Source organism: Hyperoodon ampullatus (assembly GCF_949752795.1).
Source record: "Hyperoodon ampullatus genome assembly, chromosome: 11".
Taxonomy (NCBI): domain Eukaryota; kingdom Metazoa; phylum Chordata; class Mammalia; order Artiodactyla; family Ziphiidae; genus Hyperoodon; species Hyperoodon ampullatus.
Window position 1 is genome coordinate 29,613,402 of NC_136924.1, and position 18,866 is coordinate 29,632,267.

Here is an 18,866-nt window from a genome sequence, read left to right on the forward strand (position 1 = left end):
AGACATTCCAAACTTAACATATTCAAGATTAAACTCTTACTCTTCCCCTAAAATGTTGCTTCTCCTGCAGTGTTTCCCATTTCAATTTATGGCAACTCTAGCTTTCCACTTGCTAAGGCTAGATACGTTGGATTCTCACACCCCACAACTAGCGTATCAGGAAATCTTCAGAATGTATCCAGGTCTGACCACTGCACTGTTACCACCGTGTTCATTCACCTGAGTTATTATAATAACACCCTAACTGGTTGGTCTTCCTCACCTTTGACGTCCTACTAGTTGTTCTCAACACAGTAGCCAGAGTGATCCTTTTAACATAAGGATAGAGTATATGACTATGCCAAACCCTGTAGTGGTTCCCCATTTCATTCAGGATAAAAACTAAAGTAATAATAGCCTGTAAAACCAATCTGGCCCCCTGTTACCCAGCTGAGCTCCTGTCCCCCTCCTCGCCCTGTGTGTGGTGGTTCAGCCACACCAACTTCATTGCAGTTCTTCATACATGCCACTGCTCCTGCCCTTTGCTCCTGCCCTTCTTCCTGGAACGCCCTTTCCGCATGTAGTCACAGGGCTCACTCCCTAACTTCCTTAAAGTCTTTGCTTAAATGACACCATCTCAGTGAGGTCTGTTCAGACTACCCTATTCAAAATTACAACTCACATGTCCTGTTTTACCCTCCTGAATTTTACCCTCAGACCATTTATCACCTTCTATTCAATTAACTATTTTTTTGTTTACTTTTTTTTTTTTTTTTTTTTTTTTTTTGCGGTACGAGGGCCTCTCACTATTGTGGCCTCTCCCGTTGCGGAGCACAGGCTCCAGACGCGCAGGCTCAGCGGCCATGGCTCAGGGGCCCAGCCGCTCCGCGGCATGTGGGATCTTCCCGGACCGGGGCACGAACCCATGTTCCCTGCATCGGCAGGCAGACTCTCAACCACTGCGCCACCAGGGAAGCCCTGTTTGTTTACTTTTAATTGACTGTTCTCTACATGCTAGAAAATAAGCTCCATAAGGGCAGGGATTTATTTCTATTTTCTTCGTAATACCTGCCTAAAAAATGCCTGGCATAAGTAATCAATAAATAATTACTGAACTGAGTTAGACTAAAGTAAACAGGTATTTACATGTGAAAATCTTTTGGAGATCTTGAGGTTCATTTAAGTAGATTTTCCAGCCATGAAAAACGATATGTGAGCCCCAAATGTAAAGACCATACATTTGACCAGGAAAGTTTGCCAATAGCTGTAGGTCTGCTTGTACTGTTATCATGCTCCTTAGTGTCACCTGGTATTAAATTGTTTAGCCCCTTGATTGATACAGGCCTGGATTTTAGGTTGCCTTCCTTCTCCCACAACTACCAAGGCTTTAATCAGAGCATTAAGGAGCTCTAAATAGGCCCTGCTTTTGAATCTGCATATCAGGAGGGGGCTGGGAGTATGAGTGGGAGGATGTCATGTCCCAGTGATTAATGATCTCTAGGAAGCTGAAAAGAGGAGAGTAATATACACAGTATTTCTACCCCCTGGAGTAGGAATGCAAACACCATTGTGCAGATCTGTGCATAGTCACTGACTTCCTGGTAGCTGGAGAATTTCATACACTCTTCTACCACAAATAAAACTGTCAGAGAAGTGACAGCTCAGAAAGCTGGCTTTCCTTACTTAAAAAGAATAGCTCAAACACAGTGAGCCAGAAAATTAATTTTGTAGTTGTTTGGGAACCCAGTTGTTCAATAAGAAATGAGAAAATGGGAACTTTTCTTGAAAAGCTTAAAACCTCCAAATATTTGTTGAATCAAACTCTACATTTGGTTTCTTAAATTTACGAAATTCCTGGAAACTGCTTATTTTAAATGAATTTAAAGGGAAGCATTCCTTTATAATGAAATGCATTGCCTTAAACTTTTCAGTGTGGTCTCTATGGTAGATTCAGAGAATCATACTACTGGTGGACTCCAGCCTATTGCTCTATGTGTTGAAAAAAAACTAACATTTCAAAGTGGCTTTTACAGTTTTAGAAAGTAATTCTAAGGTAGAGTTCTATTTTTCTTTTAACCCCAGTGAATCTATGATATTTAATAACAGTTTCCAAATGCTTAAGTCAGAAGTGCAATATTTTTATCTATAGATAAGGAACTACAGATGTTTGCCAAAATTTTAAAAGGAAAGTTTGAGGGAAAAGCATTGTATTTCAGCCAATTGCAATTATTTACAAATAATCAAAATTAGAAACTTTGTTGAAGAGTAGTAGTAGTAATAGCAGCAGCAGCAGCAGTAGCAATAGTAGATTCTTAGTGGGGACAACCAAATAACTTGTATTTTACCAGGAACCATTCATTTATAGGACTTGTTAAATTATTTTTGTTCTTGGTTCTGATTTTTTGGTGCCCTTTACATTACCAGTTATTGTTCTCCATTGTCTACTTTTTCAACTTTGAGTTCTTATGAATTTTTTTTCCCGTAATATAAAAAGAAAGAAAAGAAATATTCATTCTTGGGGAAATGCAGCCACACTTCAGGGTAAAGGAGAGAAAATATTTTGTATTTTATTTCTGTTTTGTTGTTGTTTATTTTGTTTTATATTTAAGGGTGTCACGATAATCTAAATTAAAAGGAACTACTATGGGCTAAATTAAGACAGCATCAGTTAGATTAAGCCCTGAATTTGGTTTCCAAGTGGTTAGACTTTTAAATTGTACTTGCAAGAGTTTATTTTTAGTCAGGATGCAGTTATTTTTAGATCTGCTTCTCTGTCACTAGGAAATGTAATGCCTGTCTCTCCATTGTTGTTTATCAGGAAGTTCTGAGGCACAGGCTTTTAAGATCCAGTTAGTACAGAACACCACCTCTCCTTTTAAAAGAAAAAATATGAAATAATGCATGAAGGAAAATATATGAATTGAGAGCATGTCTAATTTTTAAATTGTTAGTGTCAATTAAACACTAACAATTTTAATTTTAATCTCTTATACACTGAGCAATGGAACAAGATTTTTAGGGAATACCAAAAAATACAAGGTTTGGGTTCCCCCTACTGGTGTGCATCCCAGGCTCATTATGTCATTAATACATAGAAAGAAAGGCCTAGGGGGATAGAGATTCGAAGTAGCTATGTTGGCCTCTTTTAAAGAAATCTGGGGACAAGAGAAGGAGAAAAAGCACCATTTACCATTTTCTGCAAATGTCTTATGAAATAAGGGATGATCTAAAAATTGTATTTCTATATCTAGAAAGGACAAAATTTAATCCTACAATATTTGGTTTTTAATGTTGTTGCCTCTGTGATAAGCTGCTTATATACAGTGTTTCTTAAATGCTTTATGTTGTAATCTAAGGAATAATAAGACACCAGTGGATCCACAAAAGGATTTAAAATCCCAAGGAAAAACTGCAAATCTAGTATTGTATCATAATAAAATTAAAGAGCTAGTGTTAAAGCTCACTAATTCCTATTTTAGCATTTCAGAAAGTGACATGACATCATGATTGTGTGTGTCCATTTAACATCTGTTCTTTCTAATTTGTCATGTGTGTATTTGAAACAGTTCTCTTTATTTTCTGTTAGTCAGTAAATGCCAAATAATATTAAAGGCTCATTTTGAAAAAGAAGAATTTTAAGTGACTCCTAAAAGTCACTTCTGAACTTATTATGTTTGTGTTTTAAAGGACTAGTCAGTCAAATTAAAATATTGTCTTTTTAAATTGCTTTTCAGCAATGCAGTCAACCTTTTAAGCAATGTTCCAGTCTCTTGTTTGGATGTTCTCATTTGTCCATTAACCCATGAAGAAACAGCCCCAGAAGCAACGACGCTAGATGAACTGCCCAGTGATAAAACAGCTGAGAAAGAAACAGTTTTGAAAAATAATACCATGGTATACAATGGTATGAATATGGAGGCCATTCATGTTTTACTTAGTTTTATGGAGAAGAGAATAGACAAGGTAAGACTGATAAAACTGAGAAGATGCTTCTAAAGAATGTAATTGTACACACATACAGACATCACAGGATGTGATATTTGAATCTAAACTTTTTTTTTATAGCTGACATCTTGAATAATTATTTATACTCCGGAAAGCATTTTACTGTAGTAAATGATAAATTGCTGAAACCAAGTGAATTTATTTGTTTAAAGCTGAAAATTGTGTTGATGCGACACCAAAATTGTGACTAGTGCCTGAAAACAAAGGAAAAAGTAATTACTTTTCTATGTAGGTATTTTGTAAGTTCTAGAAGTAAAAATTATCTCCCCCCCAAAACTTGATGATAACTACTTTCCATAACACCTAAAAGACATCTTTAAAAGAAAATTGTCAACTTTCCATTTGTTGTAAACTGCTTATTTTCTCTTTTCTGTCACTTGCTTTGTCGAGTACCTATATTAAAAGGCAGCAAGTTAGGATGGGTTGGTCATCAAAACCTTCACCTTGTTTAAGCCCATTTGCTGAGCCAGTGAGGGCCCTACAAAATGTAGAAAAATCTAGGAAGGATAAAAATGGGCATTAGTAAACATGAAGATAACTAATGAAACAGAAATATTTTTAGGAAAATAATTTAAAAAATAGTTTGTACAGCTTTGGTAACATAAAGTGTCTCCCTCTCAAAAAAAATAGTATTAATATACTCAGTTATATGAAGAAAAGTAAACTGTTAGAAACTAAACTAATGCAGCATGTATGGTTTTCTTTGTAGGGAAGCAGCTATAGAGAGGGTCTAACTCCAGTTCTCAGCTTATTAACAGAATGTTCCCGAGCCCATCGAAACATCAGAAAATTTCTCAAAGATCAGGTAACTGTTTAATGCATATTAACATCTCAAAGTTAATCTTATATGTGTTTTTTAACATAAAATTAATGAGTTGAATTCTTTCACAGCTGTTTTCTTTCAGAATGTCAGAAACTCAAAAAAGTTAGTGTTAAATCTTTGAAATCTTCCTAATCCAGAAATAAGTGAGCCTGTCTATTTTTTTGAGTCATTCATTCACTTACTCAACAAATGTTTATTGAGATCTGTGTGCTGTATTCTAAGCATTGAAATACAAATGAAGTCTTTGCTTTGTGGAGTTTCCCTTATTGTAGGGGGGACAAAAAGTAAACAAATAAATGTATGATACAATGGCAAGTAGTGATAAGTGTTCGGAAGAAAGATACAGGGGAAGGGAAAACTTAAGGGAATAAGGAAGAGCCTCTCTGAGGAAATGACATTTGAACAGAAACTTGGATAAGTAAGGAAAGGATCTTTGAGAATATCTGGAAGAGGATATTCTCTGAGAATAGTTCTGAGAATATTCTGGAAGAGGAATGTACCAGACAGAATGAATTTAAAGTCCCTGGATGAGAGGATGCTTTGGTATGCTTAAGGGAAAGCAAGAAGGCTAGAGAACATTGTGCGAGGGGGAGAGTGGTAGATGAAGTAAAAGAGGTAAGCAAGAACCATATAACGTAAGGTTGTATAGGACTTTTGATTTTCTTCTAAGTGAGAAGGGAAAGCATTGGACTGTTCTGAGAAGGGACGTGATGTGACCTCATTTATATTTAAAGATATTCTGGCTACTATATATAAGATAGACTAAAGGAGTGTGAGTAGATGTGAGGAGACCAGCCCAAAAGAGAGCTGATGATGAAGGTTTGGAGTAAGATCGTAGTAGTTGGAGTTCATGGTAAGAAGTCATCTTTCTACCTCTGCATCTACTGTCTGTCTGCATCTATCTGTACCCCCATGTCCTTTGTCTCCCCCCTCTATCACAAGGGATGAATTGCCCCTGCTTCCTTCTGTGGCCAGCCTCTGCGCTCATATCCTGGAGACCTTTCCCTCTCAACTCAAGAACTTTGCTCCTGCATTTACTCCCTCTCTTTCTTCTTATATTAATCTTTTTTTTTTTTTAATGTACTGGATCATTTTTGTCTGCACCCAAACACATCTTCCATCTTAAAAGCAGAAAAACCTTCCCTTAATCCCGCTTCTCAAGCTGCCTCTCCATTTCTCTTCTCTTCTTTATGCAGTGTTCTTCAGGAGAGTTTTCTGTGCTCACTCGCTCTCTTCCTTTTACTCATTTTGATTCTCTTCCGAACCCACTGTAATTAGGTTTTCATGATTTTCACTCTACTACAAAGGTGTTTGTCAAACATCTCATCAACCCGATATTGCCAAATCTAATAGTTCTCAAATCTTTTTTTTTATTCCCCGGTAACATTTTGATGTAATTAAGTATTCTCTCCTACTTGAAGTACCTTCTTCACTTGGTGTCTAGGACACAACAGGGAACTTCTTCTTTGCAGTGTTTGAGCTCCCCAAGGCAATATTATCTTTGTCTCCATTTCTACTCTCTTGTTGGTCTCATTCAACAGTCATGGTTTCGAAAGTCATCTATTCACTGATGACTCACAAATTTCTATCTCTACCCTTGACCTCTGTCCCCTAAGCTCCAGACTTATATAGCATACTGCCTACTCAGCTCCTCCCCTTGGATGTGTAGTAGGTATCTTAAGTTTAACGTATCCCAAACTAATCTCTTGATTTCCCATCCCTCCCCACCCTCTGTCTTCCCCTTCTTCCCTCATTCACTACATGGTACCACCATTCACCCCATTGTTCATTTATTGCCATATAGAATTTCTCTTAATAAGTTAACTAGATTCATTTTCCCCCATATGTTTATGGTCAATAAGCACTTTACTGTGTGTAGAGCACATTAATAGGTATTGCTGATAAGGAGAAATTAGAAAGTAGGGACTCTTATCTTTGAAGATTTTATAGTCTGTTGGAAGACTAGCTACCATCAAAGCATGAATAATCATTTAAGCAAAATAAATTAGTAAATTGATGAATTAAGGTCATTTCCAAGTTTGATTATTTTAAGACATTCTATCATGACTAGGAGGACTTGGTGGAGAATAATAAATGAAAATACTTTGTGTTCTGTATTTTAGCTTTTTCACAGAGGAGATCCACGTTCAACTAAACTGTTTAGATTTTGCCATCTCTAACCAGGATAGCCCCCCCAAAACCTGTTTGTTAAACAGATGATTTATATGAAGGTCTTGGACTATACATTATGTAGATACAAAAGATTGTGAGACCCACTCCTTATCCTCAAAGAAATATTACAGTACAGATAAAGAAGGAGACATGACAAGTAAAAGATAACTAAAGAAAGATACAAGGCACAATACAGAAATCAACTTTCTTTCTGAGGAAGATGCACTATAGACTATGAGGATCAAAATGGGCAGAACTTAAAGTAACAGATGATTAACTTTGATAATAGTGTAAATGGAACCATGGCTAATTAATTATTGTGCCCCATAGTTAATACCTGATTAAATCCAACTCGTACATACCCAAAGTAAATTGGTCTTGAGTATTCAGTATTTGGGCAGGTAGAAAGAGAACAGATGGTAGAAATTACTGATTCAGGTTGGATTCATCTGGAGAGCTAATAGAAGAGATGAAGATACTATGGATTTGAAAGAGGAACTGGACAAGATTTCTCAAAGAAAAGAAAAAATTTAATGGAGGGTAGTATTTGGGGGGAAATAGAAATGCTCCATACATATGCAGTTTGGGCATGATATGTAACAATAAAAACTACAAAATTTCACTTCAAAAACTTGTTAAGGAACCCAAAACATAGCTAAGAAAATTTTTGTGTGATAACCTTTATTAATAGATACTATACTCTGGAACTGTAGGTACAAACCACATGAAATCATTTGTTACATGTCTCATTCCTCTAGATATGGGAGATAAACTCAGTATGGTTGGCTGAATCAAATAATAAGAATTTATTGTGCAATTACTTTGTGCCTACCAGGCACAAAAAGCATTTTGCTCTATCCTACCAGAGATATTGAAACACGGATTCTATAAACACTTTGGGTAGATTACTCAGTTTTCTGAGATTTAGTTTCTGGTTTTTTTCACAGCTGTATCTCCAGGGCCTCCAGTACCTCCTGATCCATGGTAGGCACTCAATATAGAAAGAGATAAGGAAGGAAGGAAGTCAGCTGAATGGATTAAATAAAAAATAATATACACATAAAGAGTCTGGTATAGTAAATTATAATTTGACTTTGTGTCTATCTTCATTTCCTAGCTTAGTGCCTAGCTTATAGAAGGCACTTTTAAAAAGTTACTTGAATTAATTCATTCTTCCTTCAATCATCAAATATTTATCAAAACCTGTAATATGCTGGGCACTGAGAGCGGTACACAAAACAGAAAGAAATCCCTGCCCCCATGGAACTGACTTGTGGAAGAAGGCAGACAATAAAGAAAGAAATATATACTGTGTTAGGTGGTGATAAGTGCTATGAGGAAGATTAAAGCAGAGGGAGGGGGATAAAAAAAGAGAATGCTGAAGGTTAATTATATAGGGTAGTCAGGGAATGTCTTCCTATAAATACCATTTGAACAGAGACCTGAAGAAAGTAAGGGAATGAGCCAATCCAGTTTCCAGAAAAAGAGTTTCTGGGCAGAGGGAGCAGCAAATGCAAAGACCATGAGGTAGGAAATTGCTCGGTGAGTATAAGGAGTTCCATGGAGGTTTGTGAGACTATAGCAGTGTAAGCAAGGAATATAATAGAAATTAAGTCAGAAAAGTAGCAGGAAGCCACATTATGTGAAACCTAAGGAATTTGGAAGGACCTCGTCTTTTACTATGAGTGAGATGAGAAGCCATGGAAACTGGAGGACTTTGAGAAGAGGAATGACATGATCTGACTTTCAAAGGATCATCCTAGCTGCTGTGTAGAGAATAGATCATAGAAGGACCAGGATGGAAGCAGGGATGACTTAGGAGACTGTGGTAATAGTTCAGATGAGAAATATTGGTAGCTTGAATTTGGTAATACTAGAGGAGATAGTGAGAAGTTGTTGGGTTATGGATATAATTCAAAGGTAGAGCCAGAATAATTTGCTGATGGATTGGATGTGGGATGTGAAAGAGAGGAATCAAGGCTGTTTCCAAGGTGTTTGCAGTAAACAGTTGGAAGAACAGACTTGCTATTTAATGAGATGGAAAACTGTAGAAGGAACAGCTTTGTTGGGAGCTTCAATATTCTGCTTAGGACATGCTAAATTTGAGAAGCCTATAAAAGTCTGGAGGTCATGGAAGAAATCAAGATAGACATATACTTTAGGGAGTTATCAGTAAATAGAGACCATACAAAGCCGTAAAACTGGATGAGATCACCAATAGAGAGTGAAAATAGTAAAGAAATGTTGCCCAAGAACTTAACCCTTGAATATTCCAGCACTTAAAAACAAAAGGATAAAAGAGAACTGACACAGAGGCTAAGATGAAGCAACCAGTGTGGAGAACCAAAAGAGGAGGGGTCTGGGTGGATGCATGGATGGGTGAGTGAGTGAGCAAACAAACAGATAAACCAAGCAAGTTATGTAATCCCTCTGAGGATCAGTCTATAAAATAGGGATGATAGTGATGTTACTACCTCCTTTGCAAGGTTCCCGTGAGGGTTGATTATAGAGAATGTATGCATATCATCTATTACAGCAACTAGCACATAGGAAGCACTCAATAATTAATAACCATTTTATTATAAAATAAAACAACTAGAAAACATATGTACAGGGTTTTTGGTATTTTTTAGTAAATAATGAAAATGCTGCAGGAATTAAAAGGAGGGAAAAATCAGTATAAGTCAGGGTATTAAGGAAGAAAGAGAAATTTGACCCAGACTTTAACATGGATTTTGATAGAGGCAGCAGGGGCATTCCAGGTGCTGAGATGAGTAAAAACTCAGGAATGGGTTTGAATACATCATAGTGGTACAGTGAAGAGATGTTTCACTTCAAATGAAATTTCATTACAGGCATGAAATTATTTGAGGTTTGTTTTTTGTTTAGCTTTACTCTATTTGGAAGCAAACCTATTTAATTTTTAATGTTTTTTCTGCTCTTACAAAACTAAGCTCGGTTGGTACCATTCTTGCTCACTCTAATACTTAAACGATTGATGATGGTTTTGCATTTGTGCCATTAGGTTTTACCACCATTGAGGGATGTGACAAATCGACCTGAAGTTGGCTCAACTGTGAGAAATAAGCTGGTGCGCCTCATGACACATGTTGACCTGGGAGTCAAGCAAATTGCTGCTGAATTCCTTTTTGTCCTTTGCAAAGAGAGAGGTAGGTTAAACTCTCTTTGCCCTCTACTTTTTCATCTTTCTGAGGGAATTTGAGAAATATTTCTGTTATTAGTGGCCATCTCATTCCACTCTTTTCAGAGCTTATTCTCTTATCTGTTCCATTAGAGGGCTTGAGCAGATAATAAAAATTAATAATTTAAAAGCATTTTCTATATGCTTCTGAATTCATCGAGACATGCAGGCAGATACACTACCAAACACACTCACGTTTAAACTTTGCCTTCTGTCTCCTTAACCCAGGCTTCTTAATCTTGATGAGTCAGGACCTGGAGCCATTCTGAAAAATCTGCTTAAGTAATTCAGGTGCTAATATTTTGATTACCAGGCAAAGGCCTGTGTTAGTTCCACTTTTTAATTCCTCTTGGAATTAAAGCTATAGGAGTTTTGGTTTCTTCATTAAGTTCTTTAATCAATAAATGCATAAGATATACCTCTTACCCTTGAGATGAGGGTAAGACAGAAGTAGAGAGAAACTAAGAAGTAACTATACTATAATAAATACTATTTTACAAGTATGTATAAAGTGATTGTCTTCTGAGATACATCTAACAATTTAAAATATTTCCTTAAATTATATGGATTATTTTGCTCTACAGAAGTTCTCCAAACAAGAAACTTTAACCAAGTTATTCAGATATTCTTACTATTTCTTTCTTCATCTCCTAGTTTATAAAAGTACTAGTGTAAAAGTCCCAAATAAGCAGATTTTATATTACACTTTTTTAAGTACCCTAGTTTTGTGAGAGAGATAACTTAGAAGTGAAAAACTTCACTCACTTCTCTCAAAATCTTCAGTCAGTTGAATTATTTTCTCCCCTGCCAGCTTTATTGAGGTATGATTGACAAATAAAATTATATATATTTAAAGTATACAACATGATGATTTGATACACATATACATTGTGAAATGATTACCACAGACTAATTAACACATTCACCACTGCACATAGTTACGTGTGTTTGTGTGTGTGTGTGTGGTGTGAGAACACTTAGCAAATTGCAAGTGTATAATAAAGTATTATTAACTATAGTCATCATGCTGTATATTAGATCCCCAGAACTTATTAATCTTATAACTGAACGTATTCATCTTATAACTTGTACCCTTTGACCAGATCTCCCTGTTTCCCTACCCTCTATTCCCTGGTAACCACTGTTCTACTCTCTGTTTCTATGAGTTTGATTTTTTTTTTTCAGATTCTACATATGAGTGAGATCTACAGTATTTGCCTTTCTCTGTCTGGCTTATTCACTTAGCATAATGTTCTCTAGGTTCATCCATGTTGTTGCAAATAGTAGGGTTTCCTTTGTCATGGCTGAATAATATTCATTTTATATACAGTTGACCCTTGACCAACACAAGTTTGAACTGCTCGGGTTCACTTAGATGTGGATATTTTTCAGTAAATACACACTACAGTACTACATGATCCATGGTAGGTTGAACCCACAGTTAGTTTGATCTGTGGATGTGGAACCACAGAATCAGAGATCAGACTATCAAATTATACACAGATTTTCGACTGCATGAAGGGTAGGCGTCCCTAACCCTAGCGTTCCTTAAGGGTCAAGTGTGTGTGTGTGCGTGCACACACGTGCATGCATATACACACACACACCTCCTTTATCTATTCATCTGTTGATAGGCACTTAGCTTGTTTCCATATCTTGGCTATTGTGAATAATGCTGCAATGAACATGAGAGTTGAGATATCTCATAGGGATTCTGATTTCATTTCCTTTGGATATATACCCAGAAGTGGGATGCTGGATTATATTGTAGTTCTATATTTAATTTTTTTAGTAACCTCCATAGTGTTTTCCATAGTAGCTGCACCAATTTACCTTCCCACTAACAGTGCACAAGGGTTCCATCTTTGCCACATCCTCGCCAGCACTTGTTATCTCTTGTTTTTTAATAAAAGCCATCCTAATAGGTGTGAGGTGATCTCTCATTGTGGTTTTGACTTGCATTTCCCTGAAGATTAGTGATGCCGAGCACCTTTTCATGTACCTGTTGGCCATCTGTATGCCTTTGGAAAAGTGTCTATTCAGGTCCTTTGCCTAATTTTTAATCGAATTATTTGGGGGTTTTTGTTTTTGAGTTGCATTCATTGAATTCTTTTTTTTTTTTTTTTGCGGTACGCGGACCTCTCACTGTTGTGGCCTCTCCTGTTGCGGAGCACAGGCTCCGGACACGCAGGCTCAGCGGCATGGCTCACGGGCCTAGCTGCTCCGCGGCATCTGGGATCTTCCCAGACCAGGGCACGAACCCATGTCCCCTTCATCGGCAGGCGGACTCTCAACCACTGCACCACCAGGAAGCCCACATTCATTGAATTCTTAAACTTCATTTCTGACTAACTGGTACAACCACTTCAGTTACTGTTAATAGCAACATAATTTGATCAATATCATTACAATGATAATAAACACAACTATAATGTATTCACGTGCCAAACATTCTATGCTATAATCTCATTTAATTCTCATAAGGACTCTCTAAGGTAAACATTATTATTATTTCAGTGTCATAAATGAGGGAAGGGTCTTATCCAAGCTCATGCAGTTGAGCTGTCTTTCCATTCTGCCATATTTCCTCTCATAATACAATTAACCCTTGAATAACATGGGTTTGAACTGCCCAGGTTCACTTATATGCAGATTCTTTTTTGATAAATATGTACTACAGTACTACACAATCCATAGTCAGTTCAATCCACGGATGTAGAACTGCAAATATGGAGGGCCAACTGTAAAGTTATAGGAGGATATTCAGCTGCATGGAGGGCCATCACCCCTAACCCCTGTGTTGTTCAAGGGTCAACTGTAATTATCTTCAACTGTTCTCATAGACTAGTTTATTTAACATCTGCTCTTTTAAACAATTCAGTTATTTCATGACTATGAAAAAAGATATTACATCTTGAAATTGACTGGAATAGTGCCTTGCATACAGTAGTCTGCAAATACTGGCTGAATTAAATCGATTTTTCTGAGATCAGAAATTAGCTGTATTTAAAGTATGATCATATATACACATGCACACACACATATATGTACATGTAAATCTAAACCACACGTGTATCTATTCATCAAAAAGTATTTATCAAAATATAAATACATCAAAATCTTATCCATTGTTACCTCTAAGTGGTAGAATGACTGGTGACTTTTTTTAGTTCTCTGTATTGTATAATTTTTCTACAATGAGCATGCATTTCTTGTGTACATGTAAAGTTTTTAAGAGGGGAAAAATGAAGTTTATTTCTTCCATAATTACATATCTAAATATATATTACATACCTAAATACATAAATTACATATCTAAATATATATCTAAATAATTTTACATATCTAAATACATAAATTATATATATAAATATAATCAGTCACCTTACTAGTGAGTTGGTGTCATAACAAATATAGTACATACATTGATAAATGAATCTGTTAATTGTTTTTAATTTGAAATGGTTAGCTTTGTCCCCCCTGGGACCCAGTATTTGAGGTGTCATAGTCCTAACTTTGAGCCCCAAACCCATATTAGCAAAATTGTATCTTTTTCATTTGATCTTTAACAATTTTATATATATTCAGCTGCTTTTCCTTCTAGTTTGATTTTAATAGTAAAAGTATTCTTCTGAAATAAAAGCTTGCTTATTCAACAAATACTTTTTGAGCTAGACCCTGGGAATACAAAGGTATACAAGATAAGCAAGGTCTTTGCCCTCATATTATTTACTTTCTTTATCAAGGATTACAAACTCAGATGCCTACAAAGTGCCAGGCTGGTAATAAAGTAAGTCAAATGAATGGAACATAAGATGATAAATGAAAACTGACACTTAGCTAATTGTTGGGGAGATCGTGGGTTGGGAGTGGATGAACAAGGGGAATGTGGGAGACTGGAAAAGGGACCTTGCTGCTATTTAGCTCCAGCTGATTGTCACCATGAAGGAGCATGTGGCCCATGTTACCAAATCACCCAGGTTTTTCAGGAGAGTTTTTAAATGCTGTCAACTAATTCTTAATTTAAAACCTTCTGCCCGCCACCCGCCAAAAAATTTTGTAGTCCATATTCAACTCATAAGTCATCAGATTTTAGAGTTTGGGTTGGGTTTGGAGGCAGATTATATCAAAATGAAATAAATTTAAGATAATTTATCAGAGTGACTGAACTTTCCTCTTAAAGATGTTCAAAGCTGAGTTTGAAAGTTAAGGTACCATGACCAGGGCACAAAGTTCAGACCACTAAGTAGAGACAGCAAACAGCAATCAAATTGGGTTAGGAACACAGAGACAAGATTAAAAAGGAAAATTGAAATGGGACAAGATACAAAGACCAAAATTTTATGGAAGACTTGGCACAGAAAAAGCCATCCAAGTGCCATCTGTGCCAGGCTAAACTACATCTCCAACTGATAGCGACCCACAGGTTAACTTGTGCTCATGCTACTGACTTGTTTTGTTGAGTGCTGACAAAACTAAATTCTTATTACCTGCCCTGCAAATTGTGTACTTTATAAGGGGTCCTAAAGACAAGCCTTACATAGTTTAATAAAAGAAAATAATTTGTAAAACAACCCCCTGCCTTTGTGGGGTATTCCCCTCCTCCCCAGCCCCCGCCTTTTAACACATTTATTAACTCCCAGTGTGTGCTAGGCATTGTGGTAGAGAAGGAGCTGAGTTGCAGAGATAAATAAGGCTTGAACTCTCAGCACATAGCCCCACACCGTTATACACTTACTTTTGTCTCATTTATTTCAGTCTCAGAGGAATAGGCGTCTCTTTAGCTTGGAGCTAAGCAGTCTCCCTCTCCTGATGATCTTTTCCCTTCCTGTCTTCTCAGAAGACTTGCTTCATCAGTTGTTACCCTGTGTTCTTTTGTTTGTTAACTCTCCCTATGTTTTCCTCAATCTATATACATCTTCATGTCACTGTCCTTCACATGTTAGCATCTCGAAAGACTGATCTGTTCTTCTTTTCAGTATCTTCATTACCCACTCAGGCTTCAACTTGCTGCAAGTAAGGCTTTTCCACCATTCCCCACTTCCCAGATGCCACTGAAAATGCTTTCAGGAAGGTCACAAATTAACTAATTTTCAAAAGGAATGTGTATTTTTTAGTCTTTATCATATAACATCTCTCTTAACAGTTGACACTATTGACCACTGTCATTTTTTCTGTGCTACAACACACTCTTAGATTTCCTTTGACCTACCTCTGTTCATTCTTTTCAGTCTGAGTTGCTAACTCGTATCTTTGTCCACATCGACTTGCCAGCATTCCGTAAAGCTCTCTCTGGCCCCATCTTCACTTTGCATTGCTTCCTGAACCGTCTCTTCCCCTCACTTGGCTTCTGCTTCAGCCTGCTTTGGGGGGATTTCCAAATCTGTGTCTCTCTTAATAAACTACTAAAATAATCCTATCCCTCTGTTTCTGGTCAGGTTTTCTTCATCCTGTCTTACACAGGGCTAAGAAAAGGACTGTTCTAAAATACATATACAATATTGTCGTTCCCCCTTATAAAACTTTCAGTGACTCCCTGTCACCTACATGGTAAAATCTAAATTTTACCTCCATGGCCTACCTCTATAGTGTATCCTAAATCCACTCCCTACCCTGCCCTTCCTGCTTAATCATACTAAATTCTTTACTCTTGCATGATTATACTGCACTGTTCCTTGGCATATCTCCTTAGCTTTGCAGATGCTGTTCCTTTTGCATGGAATGCCTCTCCCATCTTTGTTAGCATAGTGAGCTTTATGTATTCTTGAAGATCACCTTAAGCAACATCTGTGTGAAGATCATCTGAGGTAGAGTTCATCATTCTCTGCTTTGTACCATTGTTACTTATCTCTGTTAATACTTTTGACATTTGCTATGTTGTAACTTTTTGTTTATCAAACTTTTATTCTAGACATTGAGTTTCTTTAGGTCAGAAATCTTGTCTTCATCTTTGGATCCCCAGTGTTTCAACAAAGTACCTTACAGATAGTAGGTACCCCATAAATGTTTAATGAAAGGCCAAATATTTGTGCTGTCTGGGAATTCAGTATGGTGAATACACTGTCTTGTGGACTTCTCCATACAAAGGAATAATTGTAGGATACTGTGGTAAGCATCATATGAGAGGAATGTGCCAGGTACTGCAGCAACCTGGAAGAGTGATTGGTTGGTGTGGAGAAGGTCAGAGAAAGTCTTCACCTAAGAGAACAGAGGAGTGGGAAGCAGCGTTGGTATGTACAGAAAAGAGACTAGATCAAAGTGTGAGGAACCCACAAGGCACAGGAGTAATAGGAGATGAATTTGGGAAAGAAGGCAGGTGCGACAAAATGAAGATTCCTTTAGGCCCTGTTTTAGAACTTGAACTTTAGCCTTTGGGGGAGATTTTAGAGGTTTTATCCAGGAAGGTGGTAACATCATATTTTTTGCTTTACAAAGGTATGACAGCAGGACTTTTCTGGCGGTCCAGTGGTTAAAACTCCATGCTCCCAATGCAGGGGACACAGGTTCAATCCCTGGTTGGGGAACTAAGATTCCACATGCTGTGCAGCGTGGCCAAATAAAGTAAAATAAATTAAAAAAAATATCAAAGATATAACAGGCAGTTGTGTGGAACCAGGAATGGAGGGGTATGAGACTAGAAGTAGGAAGACTAGTTAGAGGAAGCTTCTAGTATAGGATTTCAAAGAGTCACAGCATTTAACTGAATGGAAAATGATTGTAAATCCTTCTCTGTGTAACAGAAGGGGGAATGGTTTCTGGGTAGAATCTGGCTCTGCCATTCTTTCTCCGTAGTAAAAGAGCAAAACCCCTTTTTTTGGTTTTCATAGTAGAGTGTGATAAAACCCACGTCTACATAAGCAATAATGCCATTACTCCCAGTGCAGTTCTGACTTTGCAGTGTGCTGCTGTGGTTGCTTTCCTCTGTTCATAGTGCCTTCTAGCATCTTGATAAAATACTGGTGAAATATTTCTTGCAACTTTCTGACTGAATGCTGTCTTGTTTCATTTCTGCAGCAGTTTCATCTAATTGCATGGATGAGTACTGTGACAAATACATTTGTGTTTCTATTTTTTTAAGGACCACTCAGAAGATCTTTTGTTTCCCTTAGCAACTCATCTTAACATCCAAATTCAGTCCATTTTCCTCTTACTACCTTCCCAATATCAAACAGGATGTTATACAGTGTATATGAAAATAGACTAAAAACTAACTAAAAACACTCCACCAAATAATATAAATCAGAACTTCACAAAGAAAATGCTTCTCACTGTGTGGATTTTGTAGTCCATTCATCTCCTCTTCCCCAACCCCCATTTTTAAGTATTTTATCTCATTAGCAAATGTTCATTTGATTTTTAAACTATTGGCTATAGCCTTGTCTACTATTCTGAAAGCAAGGTATGTCTGAAACAGTCTTTGTAACCCAAGCTGTCACAGAGTTGACACAGAATGTTTGTTCCAGTGAATGAGCAGTAAGCACTATTTTCATAAAAGTGCTAGAGATTTTTACTATTGACTAGCTTCCAGCAGGATTTTCTGCATAAGAAAGCAGGTTATTTAGTGTTCTGTTGACTTCTTCTTAACCTATTTTGGCCTTCCATAAACTGTATTATTAAGCTATTTTAATATTTGGCCACTGTAGGTGGTTATTTACATTTTGTGTCTTTCTTACTGTTATTTTATTTTTTAAGTATGTTTATTTAAACCATTTATTTATATCATCTCAGTTTAGACGTTCACATTTTCAGTGGATATTTCTTTTCTGGAACTGCTAAACATCATATTTGTTAAAAAAATAAACCTTATCCAAAAACTTAGCGAGAGTATCATTGTCATGTGGGTTCAGATATATGATCCTTCAGCCTAAGTGACTTTGTATCTGACCATGTGGTTAAGGTCATGAATATTGAGAATATCTGTATACACTGGATATTCACTTCCCCTAATAACCCATCAAGAATCCATTAATTTATGTAAATCACTCCATCTTGTGGAGGCAAGAGGGAGCATATCAGATTTATTCAGAGGGTTTTCAGATTACACCACCATGATCCCTCATTAAATTCTAATATGATTCTACCCAGCACCCATTGAGAATTATTACCAAAGAGACCACAGTTACCAGTAGGTTTTAATGTAGAAAATAGTTAAAAGTGACTAGTGTAAAACTTTATTTAATCTACTTATATTATTAATCTGTATTTCCTTTTGCACAAATTTCACTTGTTTGCTGTGTCCTTTGAAAGCAGGACTTCCTTTTATTTGCCCCCAAATTTCCTATTTTCAGTGTCAAGGGAGGCACCCTCTCGTTGAAGTGTTTGAAAATTTAATGAACAACTCTATCCTGGACTATTCATCCTACATCCTATCCATGCCCTTCATGGTTTCATACTCATTATATATATCCCCTTTCCTTAACCACTTAGTTCCTTATCCACTGCCCCTTTCAGGTCCCCAAAATCATTCTAATTGCCCTCTTCTGAATCTTCTCCAGCTTTATTTTGTCTTTGTCCTTTTTGAGGTAAGTTATATGAATTACAGTAGTATTTCAGATGTAGATTTTACTAACGCTTTATATGTGGATAAAATACGTAGTGTTGGGGCTTCCCTGGTGGCGCAGTGGTTGAGAGTCCACCTGCCGATGCAGGGGACACGGGTTCATGCCCCGGTCCGGGAAGATCCCA

At 36.9% G+C, this 18,866-nt stretch overlaps 1 protein-coding gene across 5 annotated transcripts in view; it reads left to right on the forward strand.

Annotated features, from left to right (window-relative positions):
• The window catches only part of RIC8B (RIC8 guanine nucleotide exchange factor B), a gene marked incomplete at both ends in the record, with an annotated part of 118,106 nt that overhangs the window by 66,611 nt on the left and 32,629 nt on the right, over positions 1–18,866 (forward strand). For all 5 annotated transcript variants that reach the window (XM_079714405.1, XM_079714408.1, XM_079714406.1 and 2 more), the window contains 3 exons: positions 3,714–3,942; positions 4,694–4,789; positions 10,005–10,149. In XM_079714405.1, coding sequence (XP_079570531.1) covers positions 3,714–3,942; positions 4,694–4,789; positions 10,005–10,149 — 470 coding nt within the window. The remainder of the gene's footprint in view (positions 1–3,713; positions 3,943–4,693; positions 4,790–10,004; positions 10,150–18,866) is intronic.